Here is a 23420-nt window from a genome sequence, read left to right as displayed (position 1 = left end):
AATGATTGATGGACCACCTAAGTATCAATGTGTCATGAATAAATTAAAGTATTCCATGTACTCGTAATACCATGTATTATATTTGTTATGAATTACAGTACAGAATGTACTACAACAGAAAAATTATATCTGAAACATAAACAGAACACATACACTTCAATCTGCATTCCAGCTTGTATCAAGGAAAAATAAACCTTCCTCAGCTATCATACCTCATGTTGCAAGCAGGTAAAATACCCTAACAAAACCACAATTCAGGCTGCTTTCATATGGAATTCCTTGAGAAAAATGATATGTCAGGCTCTTGGCGGAATCCATGCATCTAACTGAACTGTTTCACATTCCTTGCTTCAGTTCTATACCATTAAATTCATTCAAGTCATTATTTTTCGCTTACAAGTAAAACTGTACCTGAGTCTGGATGTATGTCTACCTGCTCACCTAACTAGCCAATTAACTTCAATTTCTAGTAAAGCAAAATACGAAGGTTTAATGCCACTCATATCAAAACCTGCCATTATACACGATATTATGCCAGTTCAGTCTGGCTCACATCCTCACAACTGCATCTTTAAAACAGTGTTTAATATTTTCCTTGTCTCTCTCTNTTTTTTTTTTTAATTTGGAGTGACTGATTCCAAAGGGGTTAAAAGTAGAGGTTAAGTTGCCTTCTGTGTAAGTTTCATGCTTTGAATATATATGACAGAGCAGAAGTAAAACTCCATAAGTTTTAAACGTCGGCATTATATGAAGTGCATGGTAAATTTCTCAGTGCAGCCGCATTACACTGGGAAAAGAGTTCTCCTTATTATTTTGAAAGGAGGCTGAGTGGCTCTCAAAGCTGTCTAGTCAAGGTAACGAAGATAAAATATCCATGCATGTGGGGAAGTAATCCCAGTATTCGGACTGCAGCCACCATTCCCACGCCCTAACTACAAAGCCATGTCATTACATTTACGATTTATATAGCACAAAGCATTCCTCAGTCGCATAATATTAAAGTGTTCAATCAGTGCCCATATTATTACACATGATGGATTATCAATGCAATCAGAAAAGATTTTCTTTGGACCCTATTCTGAGCAAGTTCAATGAGTACACATCTTCATTCACAACTCATTACCCTATGAACCAGTTAATTTATTCAGTCATTGGCCTTTCATATAGCTATTGCAATCTCCTTGAGCAAAATGAATTGGATGTGTAGACCAAACTTCTAACGGAATTTAGATTAAATCAAAATTAACCATTTCCCTGGGAGCCATAAAGCTGATATGCTACTTATTCCAAATTTTCACTGAAGACCTGTATCACATTAGAGTATTCTAACAGAAAATCTTTTCATATTTACACACACTTCACACTTATGCAGTGTTCCAAACGTACTTTTATAGCTTACTTCTAACTTTAAATTCTGGTGACACAAAAGACAGGTCTCAGAAAAAAATATAGTTTGTGCAGCGACAAGTTGTTTCCTAAGCATATTTCAAAACCTGTTTCATGTCACACAAATGTCTTTTGAAGCATACTATTACAAATTACAGAAACTTGCAGTCCTCAAATTTTCATTCGCCAAATAAAATTGGTTCATCAAAATATACGTAAACTTAAAGGGTGAATCTACTGCAGTGTTTCCGAAAAACGATTCAGGACCTGTTCATCAAAATGTGGGTCGTGGCATACGCTACGGAGGAATCCCAAGGTCTTAAAAATTATTTAAAATATATCTGTTTTCATACACAGTTAAAGTGCGAGTCAGAATTAATACATGTGTTCTCAGAATCAATCATATTTTGCAATTATTCTTTCCTGTCCAGGAATATGTCACAGATTACTGTAGGTGTAGAGGGATTATAAAGCCAATATCTGTCCCTGCTGTCAACCTACAGGCCTGATATAAAAATGCATCAACGTCCAGAACTGCGCTTTTTGCTAACCGACAGAAATGGGTTGTCATGTAAATTTGTGTGTTATTTTAGGAAGTCGCAGTATAAAAATTTTGAGAACCTCTAATGCAGGGCACTTAAACCACCTTTAGATATGTTTGATGTCAAGGGTGATTTTCATTTTACCGAAAACTGTATGACTGCCTTAAGAACAAAACCTTATCTTAAAATATTCTGAGAAGGCAGCATTAGGGACAAGTAATGCCTTAAATGGGTATTTACCCACGCTTATTGAGAAGAATTCAATCAAACTTATTTCAAAGTAAAAAAATCCTGATTAAGTTAAGCTAATTTTCTGTTGACAATATATAGATATACTTTTTAAATTTTGCTACTTTTTGTGTTTTTATAGTCACAGTTGTCTGACATTGCGAATATGTCTTATTTATAAATTAATTGTTCCACACACTAAGCGAAATCTAATAAAGTAAACAAAGCCACATACACACTTATAATGCGTACTCACCATACAGGAGGCTTCGTGAAGTTTGCCAAGTTTCGGTCTGATGAATGGGCTGTGGAATGAAGAATATTAGATCAGAAACATGACTACAAACTTCAAATGCTGTTTCTTTTGTTACTGAGATCTCTTCACACAGCAGCAGCGGCAATAAGTTTGTGTAGCATCCATGAGCACATAGTGAGCTTTTAAAACATCTTTTAGGGTGCGTCACATCATACGTTAATGTAGATCCTTATGCAATCATTACAAAGTTGCTGAATCCTTATTTCATCCTATGGTGGGGCAGGTTCCTATTAGGGGAGACAGAAGCAATAGCTACGGGGCCACCAAAAAGAACAAAATCGATAAAAGTTAGTTTATTTTTAGTTATCATAAGTACAAACAAAAAGAAAAGAAATTGTCATAAAAGTGAATTTGTTGTTAGGGATAGATGTATCCACATCTTTATGACCCCAGGGCCCCCGCAACTGTAAAGTGGACCCTGTGATGGGAATTAAAGTGACCATATGGAGATCTCGTTGAAAAAGGTGTCGATTTTGCCGTAACGTTGCCTACTGACGGTATGAAGTAACCTCAAATATGCTTTACGCATAATACAGCTTTTAGTCAATATATGGTTCAATTCATAAATGTGTCACTGTTATTCAGAATTCATATTATTATGTGACAGAGTGTGACTATAAACAGGGTTTGGATTGGTAGTCGGATTTATTGACCTTTCAAAAAACTCGTGACATTTTACAAATCGCTATCACACACAGACTAGTGTTCTCAGTCACAGTCTTCACTGTGCTGCTTGGGCACAGCTCTCAACAGTTTCAGTTTCAGCTCCCGAGCTGAATTAACTAGCTTCCAACGGCCAAAGTAACTCACAAAGTCAAAGTCAAAGTTACTTTATGACTGGCGGTTTATCGCCAATCAGTTTGTCTTGGAGTAAAGCCCCTTGAGACCTGCAGCCTGAGACTCTTTACAACAGAGCTCTTGTGGTAATAGTCATTATGTGACATCCTCTCTGACGAGATGGTAGGCTTGTCTCTTACGAATATGCTTCGGCTTTCGTCAAGTGTACATTTTGCAGACAAAGCAAGTTATTGAAAATTCTTACTTTTGCACTATGCACAAGTCCTCTGTCAGTATAGGTTTTGCAGAGCAGATCATGCCTATCTTACGTATCTTATGCTGCAACGATAGCTTTGTCAGTTGAACGGTTGTTAAGCCTGACCACCGCCAAGTTTAAGCCTCTAGTATTTTCTATGTCTGGCTTCACCCTGTCCTATACCATGAATGTGTTCATTCTAATGATTTTGTATGACTTCTGCTTGTTGCCTGCACAATTTTGTTACATAATCGTATACTTAAAGAAGGGTGAAATTTGTCTGCAAATCACAAACCGGTGTGCACCTCAAAAAATTTCCAATGGTGTGCAGAACCTTGTTTTGTAGGCGCTGCAGTTTTAGGAGGTAGGTGTCTGCCGCTAATTCCCAGGACAGGCAAGCGTATGTCATTGCTGTTCTGATTAGTGCCTTATGGAGGGTTAGTTTAAGCGCCAAAGTTAAGTTGGAGCTTAAACACTCACTTTGAATAGGGAGTAGATTTTAATAAATTGTTCTGAAGGCCTTGGCTTCAATCATTTCTATGTGCAGTCTCCAGTTAATCCTCTTATTGAAGATTAGACCCAGATATTTTACATGACTGCCGAAGTCAAAGTCAAAGTCACACTGCATTTGATGGTCAGTCAGTCAGTAAGTGTTAGTGGCGAGCCCCAATGACCAGATGTTTCTTTCTAGATGAAAGACGAAAGGTCGGGTCTGTCATTTGTCAGTCACAGTCAATAGTATTAGTCCATTGACACTATGTACACTTATTTACAATTGAGTCTTAATATCTAATATGTATAATACATACAAGGCCTGTCAGTGTAGACTCGATACAGCAGACTATGCCCTATTTCTAGTAGTATTTGCTACCATGGTAGTCTAGTCACTTGAATCGGGTTAACTATGCACACTCAACTTCTTATATAGCCTCTGCATGGACCACATAGAAAATATATCTCACAACACAGTTGGTATCAGGGTCAGAGTTACTTTACGACTGGTGGTTTATGAAAAGTCAGTTCTTCCTGGCAACAAGCCCCTTGAAACTCACGACCAGTATTTTTTTCAACTGAACACTTGCAGTCATAGTCCTTATGTAACATCCTCTCTAACGAGAGGATGGGTCTATTGTTTACAATTGCTGCTGGTCCTCGCCAGCTCAGTCATTCTCAGGTCCGAGTCCCGAGGGACTCATGACAAAATTTCACTCTCTCAGATTCAAGATTCCCCCAACATGGAGGGCCAGGTAGCAGTAATTATATCCCCCAGGAACCGGGTGGCCCACTTATAACCCCAGGCTCTTGGTTTTCTTTTCATCGCCTCCTACAACTCAGAGGGCTATGGTGGAGGCATTGCGCCCTGCCTCGACAAGGGAATCTCCCAACAGTTCTACTGTTGCATGACATAGCTATCGGCATGGACCATGTAGAGAACACCATTTCCCAGTTACGTGTTACGAAACTCTTGCCCGGCATAGGTGTGTTTTCAGAGCCATTCCCTAGCAACGGTTGTTCGCGCTGGCTTCATAATTCTGGCTTTTATCAGACATGCCACAATATTTTTAAAAGAATATAAACGAAATACCAAAACATAACACGTTCCTTATACACTTGGTTTGCAGATATTGAGTTTCAATACTGTAGTCGTTTGTATGCACAAATGGCTTTAACCACCCACCTCGCCCAATCGACTTGGTGGCAGAGAAAGATAAATTGGTCACGTGGTTAATGTAACGCATCTGTGAAAACTGAAAATCTACAATTTTCATTTAATTTGTTTGAAATTTATATCAGTTGTTTAGCATGCAAATATGACCTACAATACCAATTTTAAGATTTTTAGCTTTAGTTTCTGAAATATTAAATTTTTAATATTTCATATTAATGCGCAAAATAAAATACCCCCCATGATGCAATTTTTGAAACTGATTCATGAAATATGGATTCTTGTGCTTATTCTAAACAAATTAAAACTTCTATCACATCATTTTTATTGCTTTCTTAACTACTGAGGAAAAAAAATAACTTCTATAGTAGTCAAATTTAATTAATTTTTTCCCCTTCATTTTTAATTTTATTTTTCCAATCAATGAAGTGCAACAAAGGAAAAGTAATATGGTCATTTTTTTCATAAGCAAATAGGAAACCTGTGTACAAAATTGTATACAGATTTGTAAAAAAATGCATCATGTTAAAGTTGTGAAAATGCTGAAAAAACTTAAAGCGAGAAAATCAAATTTAAAATTTTGTTAAAGAATATCTTTGTTTTCTGACCTGAGATCCAATTAAAATTGACCAGATCCATATGTAGGACCCTCTTTTAGCTTCTTCTTGTCCTCTGCAGCTACTTTGGACAACCTCAGCTTCTTTCTGGCAGATTTTGAGCCCAGTTGACTGCAATGTGTGCTCCACTTGAGGTGATGGTCATCCCTTACTCTGCCTATTTTCTCAGCTGCTGGGCTGAGCTTCAAGTTNAGTTTCAACAATATCTCTGCTGCAACCATTTTCATGGCACTTAATGATCCGCTGAAATTCATTTCACATTTCCCACTTTCTTTATGTGCCTCATGCCAACTTGCATATTCTATGGAATTCAATGTCTTCTGTTGTTGAACACAAGTTTAGACATTACTTCAAAGTCTACAGACTGTAATGTCAATAATGTCATTCTCACTCAGGCTTAGATCGGTGGCAATATAAGACTGGTGAACAACAGTCTGAGCCTCCTGCAACACAGTGTGATGTATTCCTGTATTTTCTTTTGCGGTTTGCAGCAAATGGGCATTGTACAAGGAAGCACTGATTAGTGGCATGCTCATGCAGAATTTTTCCATTCCAGCATCACCCTTACATAATGATAAAAAAGTGTCTACCATTTTGCAGTTCACTGCAAATTGAGATCGACTTGATTCAGTGCATTCAACCCTGGGACTAGTATAATTTTCACTACAGGTAATGTAGCAAGCTGTACATTTTACAGCTACTTTAGCTGCAAAGCCCATGAATTGAGAAAATTCTATTATCCAATCACTTTCCCCACAACTGCCATATTTTATTCCTTTACATATTTGCTGCCAAAAGCTGGAATGAACTAATATATAATCAGATTTAGGCATATCATTCAGATACTCACTGTCTTGGGCAGCACCAGTTCTTCTGTCGGAGAAAACCGATAGCTTGTTCCGGGATGCACATGCCTGGGAAGATGATGCTGAAGAGAAATTCTCCAATGAGGCACTTTCAATTCTTTCACATACTTCGGAAGACATTTCCGTTTTTTGTTGACTTTTCCATCTCTTGGCAAATAAATTTTTAGCCAACAAACTTCTTTCGGCTGGTCCTTTCAGCCTTTTATCTGGCAACCTATTCATGCTGTATATACTATGTACACTTGAAAATAAACACTGACCTAACCTACACTAAATTACAGAAAAACTCCACCTAACTTATTTTAAATAATACTATGAACCTAAATAACTAAATAAAACTGAATGAACTATTAAAAAGAATATAACACAATCAAAAATACACAGCACGCTTATACATAACAACAAAATTAGAGGTATTAATGCGCAATTGAAGCTCAAATGTTTCCCTCTGAATATTTACAGGTTGGCGACAACGCTAAGGTTCCCTATGGTACAAAAAGGGCGCAAAATGCAAATTGATAATTGTGTAGTGTACAGGCAAACCACGGGAGCGTGGCAGCTGAAATAGGTGCGCAAGGACATTTAAATGTCCATCTCGGGTCCAGTTGACTGGCGCGAGGCCAAAATAACTTTCATTTTCCTAAATAGCAAGATATGAACTATTTTATTATACAAAAATCAAAATTGTGATTTTTCATAACTTCCCCCAAATTTCACAGATGCATTACCTCAAAAGAACTGATTAATTAGGTTAGTCGGTTTAAAATGGAGGTTCTTGTAGGTAATAAAGTTGGAATTGGGTGCCAGAGGTTACGTAACCTCGAGAAGTCAAGAACTTGGCCCGAAAATGGCTGCGCTGGCGAAGGCCAGCAGCAGTTATAAACGACAGACCCGTCCTCTCGTCAGAAAGAGCACCCCATATCAACCCGCAACTGTCTGACAGTATTAAAAATCTGGGCGTAAGCCCTTGATGGGTGCTTTATTCCAAGGCAGACTGGCCACTTGACAGTCGGTCGTAACGCAAGACTCAGACTCAGACTCAGACTCAGACTCAGACTCGGAATCGGCAGTCGAGTTCGGGAGTTCCAAGTCTGCAGTTAGTCGAGAGTTGTGAAGATGGATTTGAGAATTCAGTTGTGGAGTGTTAACCAGCGCCGAACGGCATGACCACAGAAGCTGATGAATCCCCGTTGTTAACATTCGTTACCAGGAAACATCTAGTGAAAACACTGCAGGGGAAGAGCCATCGTTGAGAGTTGTTACCAAGTAACTACTAGAGAAAGTAGGCTGAGAAGGCTTAGTGTGGAAATCAGCAATAGTGTTATAGTTGTATGTACTTACAACCTGTAAGTGGTCATAAATCTATTCATCAACTCAAACCCCACCTATAGTCACTCTAACATGTGACAATATATATGAGCGAGGAGGTAATTGATGAATCAAGAAAAAAGCATGACTTTCATAATTTGTGCTCTTCACTGGACACTGTAGAGTTTCATCTACTCGCAGAGTTGTTATATAAACATAAATAAACGTGAAAGTCTGATTTTCACAAGACAGTAATAGGACGATGAAATTCAGGTGGGTGGGTTTAACAAGTCATGTAGCACGCTTCTGTCTTTCATACCCTGTTTCAGTAATTCAAGACTGAATCAAGATCTGAAACTCATAGAGTGTATAACGGGCCTTTCATTATTGTCCAGGAAACACTAAATTGTCTTGAAAGTGGTATAGTTATAAATCCCAGTCGAATTTTACAGAAATCGTTCTATATTTCGTACCGCCGATAAAATAAACAGGATAAAAATCGGCATAGAATAAAATACATCTGTCTTCACTACCATTCTCAAGTAAAGAGAATAAATTGTTAAACACAAAACACAGGAAGATACAAAATATATACCAGAGAACCACACCTTGTAAATCATAAGTAGGAGAGAAGTGCTGAAAAAAAATACTGTTTTTATTCATAACAGAACAACAATTTTCTCTAATTGTAACTAGCAAGAGGTACCAAAAAATGTTCAAAGTAAATATTTCCTGAGTGCCAGAAAAAAAGAAACGAACATGTCTTACCTTAACTCATTCTTCCCAACAAATAAATTTATAGTGGTAACAGCTGGTAACAGCTATACAGTCCCTTACAAAAGTGTTCAGGAGGAGTTTCATAAATTCTGAGCCAAGAAACGATGGAGAAACACTTATTTTGACATAATAGTCTTATAAAGCCCTCAAACAATCGCAATATGTTCACAGAAACATCTCCTGAAATATAAGTCGCAGAATGGAAGATACAAAATTGTTTATTTTTACTCTCCTGAAACATTATAAAATTGTTCAATATATAAAATACGTCATACATACGTAAAGAACCCAGCAGTGTGGCAGGAACACATGGTCTTTGTAAGGGACAGAAATGTATATATTTTTATATCTCCACAAAAGAAATTTTTTAAGAAGTATTTCCTTCTAATCAGATCTGGTCGGTGACGACAAAATTAAACAGCATACCATATAAACGTTTTAGCCTAGGAAGTTAGTAAGGTATAAAATAAATGGACTCTTAAAATAACTAGGTAAACCTTTCGAATATGTCCATTTCTCTTCGCTCTATGACAAATTTGGTTCATACTGAGTGAACCTTCAAGCACAATTAAAGCGTAAGATTTGAGGTTTTCACAGCGGTGACTATGAAGAAAGCAGTCCTCTGGGATGTGGCACCGTGTAGATATTATGTTAACCGACGTTTCGGAGGAACGCATCGCCTCAATCTTCAGGGCAGGAGAAAGAAAAGAAGAAAATCCGCGAGCGAGTAATCGTGGATTTTCTTTCTTTTCTGCCCTGAAGATTGAAGCGATACGTTCCTCCGAAACATCAGTTAACACAATATCTACACGGCGCCACATCCCAGAATACTGCTTTCTTCACAATTAAAGTGGATGACATTATGAAGATCACTCTGTGAAACAGGAAGAAAAGAGCATGGTGGGCAGTGACATAAGTTGTTCTATCAGTATGAAGCTAATTATACTATAAGCCTTGAATAAATCTCTGCACCTTCCACACTCGAGGGCAGTTCTCTGTGTGTATGCTCATGCCGTCAAGGGACTTGAAATGCAGGTAGAGAATGTAGATAAAAACACAGGTTTCAGTCATAAGCCTGAAGTCCCCCGTCAAGCAGCACCGCAAACATCAGCTTCACAAGACATCACAACTTACTTCATTCTCAGTACAACGACATAAAAAAGAGTTGCATAATACGCNCAGGGGAAGAGTCCCGGTTCCCACTGGATAGGAGGCTGGGTGGGTCTCAGAAACGGTCTGGACAACATGGAGAAGAAAAAATTCTAGACCCTACAGGAACTATAACTCCGACCCCTTGGTTGTTGAGCCCGTAGCCAGCCACTTAACCTACTGAGCTTTCCCAGCTCCTAACAGTAAAAGTCAAAGTCATGCTGCAACTGACGGTCAGCCAGTCTGTCTTGATGTCGAGCCCCAACTTGTCTTGTCTATGTGGGGCGCCCTCTCTGACGAGAGGTCGGGTCTGTCATTTGTCAGTCAGTCTGTATTAATAAGTCCACTGTCTGTATTTACATACATTTACATATACACACTTATTCCTTACTTCTATGTACACTGTATACAAGCCTCTGTTAGTCCAGGCTCGGTACAGCAGATTATGCCCTATTTCTAGTATTATTCGCTACCCCGACAGTCTAGTCACTTGAACGGGTGTATGCCTGACCGCCGTCAAGTATAAGCCTCTTATACTTTCTATGGCGGGCTTCGCCTTGTCCGATGTTGCGAACATTCTCATTATCATGATTTTGTATGACTTCCGCTTGTTGCCTGCATAATTTTGTTATAAAGTCATATACGTAAAGGATTTTGAATGCCATGTGCAAATCGCGGACTGGTGTGCGCCTCGGAAAATTGCCAGTCGTGCGGAGAACCTTGTTTTGCAGGCGCTGCAATTTCACTAGATGAGTGTCTGCCGCAAACTCCCAGGCGGGACTAGCATAAGTCATTACGGATCTAATGAGAGCTTTGTGGGGGCTCAGTTTAATGTTAGCGCTCAATCGCTCACTTTTGAGTAGGCACTATACTCTAGTGATTGTTCTGAAGTCCTTGGCTTCGATCATTTCTATGTGTAATCTCCAAGTCACTCTCTTATCGAAGATTACACCTAGATATTTTGCACTATTTACAAATGGAATATTTCTTCCATTTAGAGTAAGACAAGACTCAAGCGGTCAAAGACCACGAGAGAAGTAGAACCCCTGAGTCTCATCGTCAGTAATTTTAATATTCCAGCGCTCACACCAGGTCTCCATTGAGCTGAGACCGCGATGGAGTTTTATAACAATAAAACCCTCCTTGCCATCTGTCGCATACAGACACGCGTCGTCCTCAAAGAGGGCCAGGTGAACACCATGAGTTTGGGTGGCATCATTTATATACAAGTTGAAGAGTAAGGGAAAGGACAGAACCTTGTGGCACCCCTGATTGTATTTCCCTTGGCGTTGACATTTCGCCTTCAACAGAGACCCTGAATTTACGTTTAGAGAGAAAGGACCCAATAAGCTTGGTCAAAGAGTTGGGGAATTCCAATTTTGATAATTTAAACAGCAAGCCTGAGTGCCACGTGGTATCAAAGGCTTTTTCGATGTCCAAGAACACCGCAGCCGTAGACATTTTATCGTTGAAATTAAGGGTCACGTGGTCCGCCAGCCTCATAGATTGTAATGTCGTGCTGTGACGACTAAGAGTAATACTACTACTAATAATAATAATAGTTTACACATCGCAGGCTATTCCACATGGCGTGCCATTCAGTGATCCTAAGCCCAGAGAGCGCAAACCATGACGCTGTCTCTGTTCCCGCGTGTTTAAATGCAGGTATTTTACGTTTTATATGTCCCCCAGAAGTTATCCGATCAGTTCATCTGGTGTTCAACCAGATCAATCTTAGCTCTGTGGCAACAACTGGCTGGGTTGGACTTACTGAGAGACGCTACAGCGTTCATAAACACGGCGCGCAAATGTGGTCGCAATATTATATACATACATATCACATGGCATATAAAAAGCAAGTGCCTTATAGGGGATTTAAGAGATTTTCAAGGGTAATTCTGACTCTATTACACGATTTTGGGGTTACGGGCAGTCCGTTGAACGTAACGCCCGCTTAGGATTAGACTCCACTGCCCAATCAAAACTTATACTTTTATCCCGAAATTCCCCGCGCTTGCCTCAGTATTTATTATTTAAACAAGTACCTACATGTCATTCATAAGGAATATGCATATATATGTTATACTAGAGAACATGAGAAAATCTGAGCCAGTGAAACACTACAAACCTCTCCCCACACTTGACTGTCATACACCACTACACGGCAGAGAATTTGTCTTCTGATAAGTACACATTTTGCTTTTTAACTTTATGCCGTTGTCGTATCAACTTTTTTAGCAAAACGGCTAGCTTAGTGGCTCTTCGGGCATTTAAAATCCCTTGACGACCTGGTTGCAAAAATTTCTTACAAATGCGACTACCGGAAATTTATGGCTGGTCATGTGTTTATGGTACCATCTCTGTTGATTCTGCTGTCGCCTGCCTCAATGCTGCTGTTCAAGATGTCATGGAACATGTAACTCTCCGTGACACTATAAACACTAACTCGACATTCCCACACTGGTATTTTTACAGACGTTTTAAGAAAAATAAATCCGACTGTCTTTACCAAAAATTCTCTTTCTGTCGTAAGTTAGTTAAGGCTACTATTAAGACTGACAGACTCAGATGGCTGAAATCTGTGGATGAATATTGATAAGTCGCAACCCAAGAATTTCTGGAAATATGTGGCCTCCTTTAGGAAAGAACTTCCAAATCCATCCAGCTTGAGGTTGATGGTAAGCATTTAATAAAAACTAATGATATTGTTGATAAATTTCCAAAGCATTTTCAAGCAGTGAACCACAATCCTTGTCCTATTATATTCCCCACCCTTTTATCATCTTCTGAATTCTTACTTTCGGCGTCTGTTTCTGAGTCAGATGTTATCAAAGCCATTAAGCGCCTGAAACCATTTAAATCTGTTGGAGTTGACGGTATTCCTGGATTCGTTATTAAGGGTTGTACCGATATATTTGTACCTATTCTTAAAGATATCTTTAGTCTAAGCTTATCTCAGCATTATTTTCCCATCCTATGGAAGCAAGCAGAAATTGTTCCTGTATTAAAAAAAAAAAGGCAAAAGCACCTCTGTTAGCAACTATAGGCCTATATCCTTACTCAGTAATTTTTCTGAAATATTTGAATTTATTGTTCATGACCACGTTTCCCATTATCTAAAATCTAAAATTATCCCTTATCAGCATGGCTTTTCAAAAACTAAATCCACAAGCACCAACTTGGTAACTTACGTTGATTTTATTTCCCTTATAGCTGGCTCTCAGCGACAAGCTGATGCCATTTATTTTGACCTCAGCAATGCATTCGACCTTGTCCCACGTTCTCTTCTTCTTCATAAGCTTAGTGCTATTGGGCTTTCTGGTGGCTATGTATAATGGTTTCGCAGTTACCTATCCAATTGGGCCGCGCCATAGCTCAAGCGGTTAGTCGCTGGCTTCCCACCGCGGCGGCCCGGGTTCGATCCCGATTCTGGTATGTGATGGACAAAGTGGCGCTGGGGCAGGTTTTCTCCCAGTACTTCGGTTTCCCCTGCCAATCTTCATTCCACCAATTGCTCCACAATCACCCTCACCTATCTTCTGGGGCTGGTACAATAGGCCAGACGTGGCCGCAGTACAAAGGACTTAGTCCAACCCTACTAGCAATAGCTATCCAACCGGAAATCTTAGGTCCGTGTTTCTGGTGTTCTTTCCTCACCTTCTGAAGTTCTCTCCGGTGTTCCCCAGGGATCTGTCTTGGGACCCCTTCTCTTCAATGTGTTTATTAATGACATACGCGACGCCGTTGGCCATTAAGTGTTTGCTATCTACTGACGATATCAACATTTACCGAGCCGTTAATTCTCCTCAGGACTGCTATCTACTTCAGTCTAAAATTAACTCTGTACAAGGTTGGTGCATAGCTAACTGTATGAAACTCAACATCAGTAAAACTAAAGTTATATCCTTCTCCAGGAAAACCAACGTACTTATCTACGATTTGTACCTGGGAGTGTTTATTGATGCTAAGCTATATTTCCATGACCATGTCATTTACATTTTCTCTCACTGTGCTAAACTGTTGGGTCTAGTTTATAACATTACTTTCAATTTTTCATCTCTAGACTTTGCAGGTATGTTCAGATTGTACACTGCATTAGTTAGATCTAAGATTGAATATGCGTCCGTAGTCTGGAATTCGATTACGTCAACTGATGCCAACTAGCTGGAACGCATCCAGCAGAGGTTTGCGGGCCTTTGTTTTAATAGTTTCTATCCTCAAGTTCATTACAATTATTCTCTTGCTCTTGAAGATTTAAAATTGCATACTTTACGTACTAGGAGACATCGCTTTGATGCTCTCTTTCTTACTCACGTTTATTTTGGCTCGAAATTCTGCCCTTCTGTTCTGGAAATTGTTGGTCTCCGAGTTCCTGCTCGGTATATCAGAGACTTTGCATTGTTCAATGTTTGCTCCTCATGTAAAAATTGTCCCTCTGCTAGATGTGCAGCAGCTGCTAATATCATATGCAGGGATGTTGACGTATTCGGAGCCAGGAAAGTTCTCCAAAGTCGATTATTAAATATGGTACAAATGTTACTATTATTAGTATTTGCGTGAATATAAGAACAATTAAACTGGTTTATTATTATTATCCTGTCTTAATATCTATACTTTTCATTTCACATTTAAATATTTATATGTTTCATTTCTCAGTTCTCAATAACAACTTAGATTTATGTTAATTAAATTATTATTATTATTATTTGTGTACTTGTCTGCATTAATGTGTTCCTCCTCCAGTGCTTGCCTGTAATTTGCCTTTGACTTTATGTTGTGAATTTCCATAATGTAGTTACTTCTATCGACACTGTGCTCTGTCTGTAATTGGCCTTGCGGCTGTTGACTCGGCACATAAATAATAAAGAATTGAATTGAACTGAATTATTATACGGTCCGGTTTCTCGGCTAATTATGAATCAGTGTGGAATCTTTCACACTTTAGAGCTTCGTGCTGCAGACGAAACTTAAATCCTTAACTTTTTCAAGGAGAGAACCATAGGGCACTGTTAGGGATACCGTTGGTCTCCACGTGTCCATTAAAAATTTAGCGACTTGTCTTCTTTCAATGTATGTAATGTTCCAATACACTTAATCCTTCAATTGGGTCTTCCACCGCTGTGAGGAGTACTGCACTGAGTCAGTATATTTGTAGGGCTGTTCTTACCTGACCTGACGCCAAAGGAAAATCTGTATAGGAACCGGAAGAGCCTGATCGTTGAAACTGTCATCCAAGGAGCCACGCCTGTCCATGTTCAATTTTTTTTTCGGAACAGGGCTGTAAATGAAAACGAAATCAATATTAAATTCGAAAAAATTTCGGTGAAGAGGGTCAAGGTACAAAGGAGGAAAGTACAGACCCATATAAGAAGGAAAAAGTTGTCAGGTATGGACAGAGAAAGTGTTATCAAAGCCGAGAACTTCTGTTACATCTACGACACTTTCCGAATAAAGTTCCGGGGAAAACTGTCATTAAACTGAACGGTAAAGAAAACACAAATTTGTTCCCCACACCATTTCATGGTGGAAATGAGAAATACACATTGAATTTTAATCCGAAAACCGAAAGGGAAGAGAACACGTTGGATGACTCTTCGAAGACCGTAAGAAGTAATAAAATAAATTATAAAAATTAATATGTTGTGAAGATGTGGAGTGGATTCATGTGGCTCAGTAGAGGGTGAGAAGTGGAGGCTGTAATCAATATTCATAGCCCACGAAAACGGGTAATTTACTGACCAGCTTAGCGACTTTAGCTTCTTACAAACGATTCATTACCATAAAATAATTACTTGCTTTCTCAGTCCCTTCACCCGAATGCTACAAGCAACGCTCCTGCAGTCCCTTTCCATAACTCAAATCCGATCAATACTGGCGCCTTCGCTTTACGTAATCCGATACCACACGTAAGCAGACCATCACATCCGCCCCCCCCCCCATCTGTCTGCATGCCCAGTCTCCGAAATTACTGATCGAATTTTCATGACATGTTGTATTCGGAATAATTTAATTTTGCTAGTTATCTGTGCTATTTTACATAAAGCTCAAATCTAATACATCTGTTTTCTCAAGAACAGCTCGTTAAATATCAAATTGGCACATAACATAAAACACAGACTCCACTACAACTACTTTTTTAAAAATTTTTCATATGCCAAGTATTTAACGACAATTTTTTCCCCCTTTGGCACTACAGCCCCAGTGGGCCTAGGCCTACCTCCATGAACTTCTCCGTTCACTTCGGTTTTTCTAGATCATGGACATACGGTAGGAATCCTTGGGCGGGTGATCAGCTCGTCGCAAGGCCTCTACCTGTACACAAACACAGAAAAACGCACACATACAAACTAAACATCCATGCCCTGAGTGGGATTCGAACCCACGATCCCGGCTTCCGAGCGAGCGAAGACAGTGCACGCCTTAAACTGCTCGGCTACCGTGACCGGCTTTAACGACAAATAGGGATAAATAATTTCTGATTATGCAATATGAAATTCTGATGAAATTACATATATATCAGCAATTGTAACCTCAATTCAGCTTAGCGTCGCAAAGTCCTGGAATTTAGTACGTTGTCTATAATTCCGAAGAGGGAACAACATTCCGAAAACTGGATCTTTTCCTCCTTATGTCAAAATATCGGGAGGCACCTGCTCAGTTAACATGAGTCACTGAACTATGTATCCTAAAGGAGTTGTATGTACACGGCTGTATACATCTGTGGCTATGGTACATCACACTTTGTACGTGTATTACCTGGGTTTCTGTACTTCGTCCACAGATTCTCACATCCATTCACCTGAGGGCGAAAACATCCAACTTCCAAATTGTTGTGTTCTGTTCAAAATACTAGACTATGGACAAAGTCCTGAAATCTAGTAATGCCAAGTGGAGAAACAGATTCTTAAGTGCAACAAACGAGCACCGCCAGTGAGGAAAGCAGAATCACAAAGAACTTATTTGCAGAATTAATCCGATCCGATGGCGTGAACCTGTTCTATTCTTCGCTCTTTCTGAGCCAACAGTGCAATTCTGTATAACAACACTTCCGTAACGCGCTGGATATACATATAGCACCTACACAGAATATCATAATGCAATATTAAAAAAAAAAAAAGGCTTTCTAATCTCTTGTATCTGTAATAACGCGCAACTAACTTCATTTTATATATAAAGTTAACTTCTACTGTATTCTAACTCAAGTCCATATGGCATTTTACTGAAGAAGTGACACAATACCGAGGAAATAGTAGTGCTTTCCTTTAATGATGAGCTGCACTTCAAACAAACCAACCAACGCGCTGTGAACTCCGGTATTTTGTAATATAACACCAGCCAGCTCACAGTAAGCGATACGGAGAGATGTCTTCATGCTTCAATTCGTTCTACCCACTCTTTATAAAAGGGCAGTCTTCTGGGATCCATTTAGAATAATAACCAGGGCTCGGATTTTGATGGCATATCATCATTTTTTCCCCCTTTGTATCCCATTCGATGCCCATAAATATATAAATCCCGGAGATCAGCTGCTGGGTACAGAAATGTAACTTTTACATGTATTTTTTTTTTTTGTAATTTTTCATTTTAAGTTTTTATGTCATTTCTTCAGTTTGGGGGTAATTTTTCGGTAAATTTTTGGACTTTTAAGGGTACTTTTTTGTCGTTTTAGCCATTTTAGGGAATTTTTCTTCATATGTTTTCAGAAATGATAATAATATGCAAGTAAAGTGTTCTTTCTCTTTCTCCTGCCTCTCGAGCTACCTCCGAGTTAGTTCCGAGTTAGCCAGCAACCAGTCAGTTGTATTGTGGCATTTGGAGTGTACTAATTGTGATACTGCAGATAGCAGTAATCGTAAATCTGTAATTTGGGTGATTGTAAGTGCGAATGTGAAATAAAATTCGCTACATCAAATACGGCGTGAAGTTATTTGTCGCGATATACGCCCAATACGCGACAGTATCATAAAACATTTTAAGCTGGCAGCAGGGTACGACAGCGGTCACTCACACTGCGGCCCTTTCCAAGTTCTGTGCAGAGGAATTTGCTTAGTCACAAATATTTCTAGTCTGAATCCCTCGCTTTTTATGGCATTTTGTTGCTCGATAACTCCGTCTGTCTTCAGTTTCTCGCCCTTGGCCGTACAGACAAGGATACAGTTGACGAAAGGTTCTCAGTGTGAAAAGTTCAGTTTTGTGTTGCGCTAGAGTGATTCATTTTATCACGATGCCTAAAGAAAAGCCATCCAAATCGTGTCATTTAAAGCAGATTGTAGCTGCATTTGGAGATGATATATTTTCAACTGACGGCAACATTTTTTACTGTAAGATGTGTGACACAAAATTAGCGGCAGAAAAATGTTTCAGGGTACAATAACATATTGGCCGCAACAAGCATATAAGAGCAGAGCAAATTTCGAACAAAAATAAATCTGTGCAAATGTTACTGCAACAGTGTTCATCTGAAGGCGGAAATAATTCATCGGAATTTTTCAGAGATCTGCGTGATCTGCATAATTTAATAACTGAACTGACATCTACTGGCATCCCAATGTGCGTCCCCTTGATATGTAGGCTGGACGCCCCGGTTTAACGGCGAAAGTCTCGGTTTTTTTTTGTTTCCCTGGAATCCCGGCCAGTTAAATTAAGAATTGAAAAAAAAAATACTGAATTTAGGCTTTTAATCATCTTCGTACACTTATTATAAAACGTATTTCCCGAGGGAGATATTTGTTTAGTTGCCAATAACAGAAGAAAACGAAAAACGTGGATCAGAAAACTCTTATTCCCGTGCCCGAGTGACGTACCCTTTTATTACAATTTGGGTTAGCTGACTCTGCAGTTTAAATGCGAGTTTGCCATTTTCGTGATGTATTTCTAATAAAGTTGTCCAAATGTCCAATCATAAATGAGGTCTCTGTAGAGCTCCAAACAAAGAGTGTCCATTTCGTTACATGTGTGCACACAATATTTATAATTTTTCACGGGGAAGAGGGGGGGGCCGGCGATATTGGTGACCATATTCAGACCAAGACACGAACAGCTGCTATCCCAGCAGCACATTCAATTACGGAATCCTTTTATTTTTCAAGCAAATATTTGCGGGTGTGCAGCAACAGAAAACCAATCTCAAACCACTACGCTAAACACGACATGATCTTCCGCCCTAGCGACTGCTCGTCGAAACTACTTTTGAGTATGCCTGATTTACATTTTTCCTGTCCACGTATAAATCGTTCAGTTACTGCAACGAGCGTTCATGAGAAACTGCCGAGGCTCTTACCTGAAGTTACTTGTTTAGTGCGGATATATCTAAGAGAAAATAAGTAAAAATAATAACGGTCTTCGTTATTATTTCATCTCATGAAAAGTGACAAGACAAGACTGTTAAGCGAACTATCAGCCAGGGGAGAAACCCGTGAAAGCACTGCCGTTTTTATTTAAAGTTCAGTAACAAAGCACAAATTCGCGGGGGAAAAAACTGTCATCTTTTGAATTGACAACAGCAACTCTCGTAAGGCAAGAATTGTACAAACCCGAGGACAGAGCTGGAACAGACTGTGATGCACATCTTGTGCATGTATGTGCACAAAGTAGCGGCGATGCCCTACCAACAGAAACTGCATCGCCTACACAGTTCGCGTTACTGAGCTACACAGTTTTTGTGATAACATGATACTGAGCACAAAATCTAGTCTAGCATGACAATACACGTTTCTGTAGTCATTTCACGAAATAGTGAGGATTATCGTAATGTACAATCGTATATACTTTTGAAAGACCCCAGAGTGAACGTGTGGGTCAGCTTGATGCACGACAAGTTGATCGGACCGTCCTTCTTTACGGGAAAGACCATGACCGGAAATTCGTACTTGACATGCTGGAGCTATAAGCGCTGCCCCATTTACCACCTCAAACTATCCTCCAACAAAACGGGGCGCCCCCACATTTCTCCCACCATATTAGGAACCACCTGGACAGAGAGGCAGAGGTGGACCATCGCTAGGTCGCCAGATTTAACCCCAATGGATTTTTTCTTGTGGGGTTATGTGAAGAACATTGCCTACCAGGTTAAGATCAAGGAACTTCAACACCTGAAACCTGCATAAGGAACGCTGTGACTACGGTAATACCACACATGCTTCAAGTAACGTGGAATGAGCTTGAATATCGTCTGGATATTTGTCGTGCCACCAAGGGAGCCCACATTGAAATTTACGGAGAACGTTACATACTCAGAAAAAAAAACGTTAATAATTTCACTTTGCAATGGTGTAACCCATAAATGTGTATAATAAATGCTTTCTGAGATATAATTACTTTATTTTGGATACCTTTCATCCGGACACTCTATATAATTCTGTTATATGTATAAAGGTATGTTCACCTCTAAGATTAAATATTAATTGTAAAAATGTTAAATAACTGAAATTTAAATTAGAATTAGACGTATATAAAACGCTCAGAATTACTGGGTTTTTTGGACTTTGTCCATCATCCGCTATTCTAAAAACTACAGAACACAACGTTTCGCAAACTGGACCTGTTTCCATCATCACGTCCAAAAACCAATAATTCTGAGTGCTATACATCATCCTTAGAACCCTTCAGAATCTACGTACGTAAAGATCTTCTTATGTAGGATTTGAGATTTTCACAGAGGCTTGCCATCTACTTTCAGCTGGTAACTTGCTCGGCTTACTATTCGACCTTAAAGATGGAGGTGAATTGTTCCTCCGAAACGTCGGTTTGCTTGCAACGGACTACACGGCGTTAAATCCCAGACGACTGTACTCTTCAAGGTCTTCTCATGTTTTGTGTCGATGTAGTAGTGGTATGTAATGAGGAGCTTCATAACTTGTACTCTTCTCCAAGTATAATTAGAGTGGTCAAGTCTAGAAGGATGAAGTGGGCAGGTCATGTAGCGCGAATGGGGGAGACGAGGAATGTGTATAGGATATTGGTGGAAAAGCCAGAACTAAAGAGACCACAGGGAACACCAAGGCGTAGGTGGGTGGACAATAGTAGAATGGATCTTAGAGAGATAGGATGGGACGGTATGGATTGGATTGGATAGATCTGGCTCAGGATAGGGACCAGTGGAGGGCTCTTGTAAACAGGGTAGTGAACTTTCGGGTTCCATAAAATGCTGGGAAATTCTTGAGTAGCTGCAGAATTGGCGGCTCCTCCAGTTGGGCTCAGCTCCATGAGTAAGTAAGTAGTAGTGGTGTGTAGATGTTTCTCTTCTGCCAATATATTTCTTCGAAGTTCTTCCTGGTCTGGAACGTGAACACAAAAACGACGAACGCATGATGTGTCCATACTTCCTAGTGTGGTTACGGAATAAAAGAAATTTCACGCATGATATGAAGCTAAAATATATTATTTCTGGTTTTTATTACTTCTATCTTCAGTTGACAGATCATGAGCTAAAACAGGTCAGAATTTTCAGATTTTTAATCGATAATTTCAGATTAATGTAGGTTGTGTAAAGAATAATTTAAGCGATAAAACAATAATTTAAATTTATGAGCATTCTTAAAAAAGAAATAAATTTAGGAAGATACCTGTATTTCAGTTATGAAACCTGAGCAACGGAAGGTATGGTGAGAATCTCATTCTTCTTATATGCATTTACTTACGTGTCCCCTTTATCAGTTTTGGCAATATTTAAGTAAAAAAATATGACTGAATGAGTATACGAGTAGCAGTCGATTCGAAATAAGAGATAATTTACATGAGTGGCTTAGACGTCGTCCGTGTTGGTCGGGTCGTTTTCTCTTTTCCTGTCTTTCGATTAGAAGCAAGCAACAATTAGTCGATATTTATGTACGACTTGCGATTAATTAGGGATCCGGGATAGCTCAGGTGGTACAGCGACTACGAGCTCGGCGATCAAGGTGTCGGGGTTAGATTCCCGGCTGGGGCAAGAGATTCTTATCTTTCCCGTAACTCCAAGGCTAGTCCTATGGCCCAACCAGGCCACACAATGGGTACTGGGAAACTGTTTCCCCAGTGATAAGAGGCAGGGGCGTGAAGATGACCACTCACCTCCATCTACTGTCGAGGCTAAGAATGGTGCAACTCTACCTACACTCCCCCATACGTCTTCATAGCGTGGCGCTTAATTACCGTATTGCTTCGAGTATAAGGCGCCCATTTTACCCGTTCTTCTCAGTTGACAAGTTGAGATGCATCTTAAATTCGAGGATTGTGCAGCTTTCAAATTTTTTTCCCAAAAATCCACATTCGAAAAATGGATGCGTCTTAAATTCGACGGCATTCTATATTCGCAGTAACATGGTATTTATGGCCAGATATAACTTTTCCCTTATAAGTTACCTAACGAAAAATCAGTCGATAATGGTAATTAGCCAATGCAGCCCACCACTGAAAGCACTGTCTGGTTAAGATTACAATTACTTTCAGCTGCCGTAAGAGGAAGGAACCGCCAGCCTGGTAAATGCTGTTTCAGCAGACAATTGTCACATCCACTGCACGCTCTCTGTGTTGCTGACCTGAGAGTTTTGATATTTCAAAACCAGCAATACCACTATCTCCCATTTCGATGTCTCTGCCCTACTCAGGTCGTTAAGTCAATAAAAAGAGACTCCTGGCTCATTTTTCTGGCGAGGAACAACTAAAAAACTAAACGTAATTTAACACAAAATTGCCGAATGCTGGTACAGTGCAATATTTTATAATATAGACATCAGAGGTTTCAGAACCAGTGACATCTAGGTTGCTGCCAAGAAATTCAAGCCAGTTTAACACGAAGTACAAGCTATTATGCAGTTTTCGGAAAACATTAATCATACTAATGTAACTGTCCAGTTTATGGGAAGGTCAATTNAACAATAATACGTATCTTAATGAACTGTGTGAAGCAAGCCAGTAGCAATAAATAAATGGAAATACCTTAAATGTTTGTTTACTCGACTGCCTGAAAGTTATTTCCCTTCGGTTGTTTTGACACCTTTCGTAACCTTGATCAACCTTCGTTTCTCCCTTTGCGATTATTTGTTTTGCATTACACTGTACTTTTATCAATTGTATTTATTTTGTACATTTAACTTTTGCATAACTTCCTACACATTTATTTACAGTCTTCATGCGCCATTGCGACATCACTTGTGTAAGAAGTCCATTCGTCTCCTCTCCGGTTATGCGAATTTATCTGAAGCTTGGCTGCTGACGGCAGGACAAGTCCGTATATGTATAACTTTTCTAATGTCAATAGTTCAGCAGTCAGTCATTTGTCCAGCCTGTATAACTGCTCTTATCCGGTTGCCGCGTGAGTGTGAGTACGCTTGCGCGAAATTACGATGCAGCGATCTGGCGTCTCTTCAGAAAGACCAAACTCTCCTCTCGTCGAAGAGGAAACCCCATTTCCAAATAGTTAAATGGTCTTGGACCAAATAAAAATTTGGTCATGGGTTCCGACGAGGTCTGAAACCATGAACGACTATGCTGGTGAGGGCCAGTAGCAATTAACTGGACTGGACTGGACATGACTGTCTCTCGCAAACTGCACT

At 39.5% G+C, this 23420-nt stretch overlaps 1 protein-coding gene across 1 annotated transcript in view; it reads right to left on the bottom strand.

Annotated features, from left to right (window-relative positions):
• The window catches only part of LOC111869153 (protein unc-80 homolog), a gene marked incomplete in the record, with an annotated part of 381072 nt that overhangs the window by 344773 nt on the left and 12879 nt on the right, over positions 1–23420 (bottom strand). The window contains 2 exon segments of the mRNA XM_033753297.1: positions 2413–2461; positions 15056–15166. Of these exon segments, the coding sequence (XP_033609188.1) occupies positions 2413–2461; positions 15056–15141 (135 nt within the window).

This window comes from Cryptotermes secundus, unplaced genomic scaffold, assembly GCF_002891405.2.
Source record: "Cryptotermes secundus unplaced genomic scaffold, Csec_1.0 scaffold821, whole genome shotgun sequence".
NCBI lineage: Eukaryota > Metazoa > Arthropoda > Insecta > Blattodea > Kalotermitidae > Cryptotermes > Cryptotermes secundus.
This window is presented reverse-complemented; position numbering and strand designations above follow the sequence as displayed.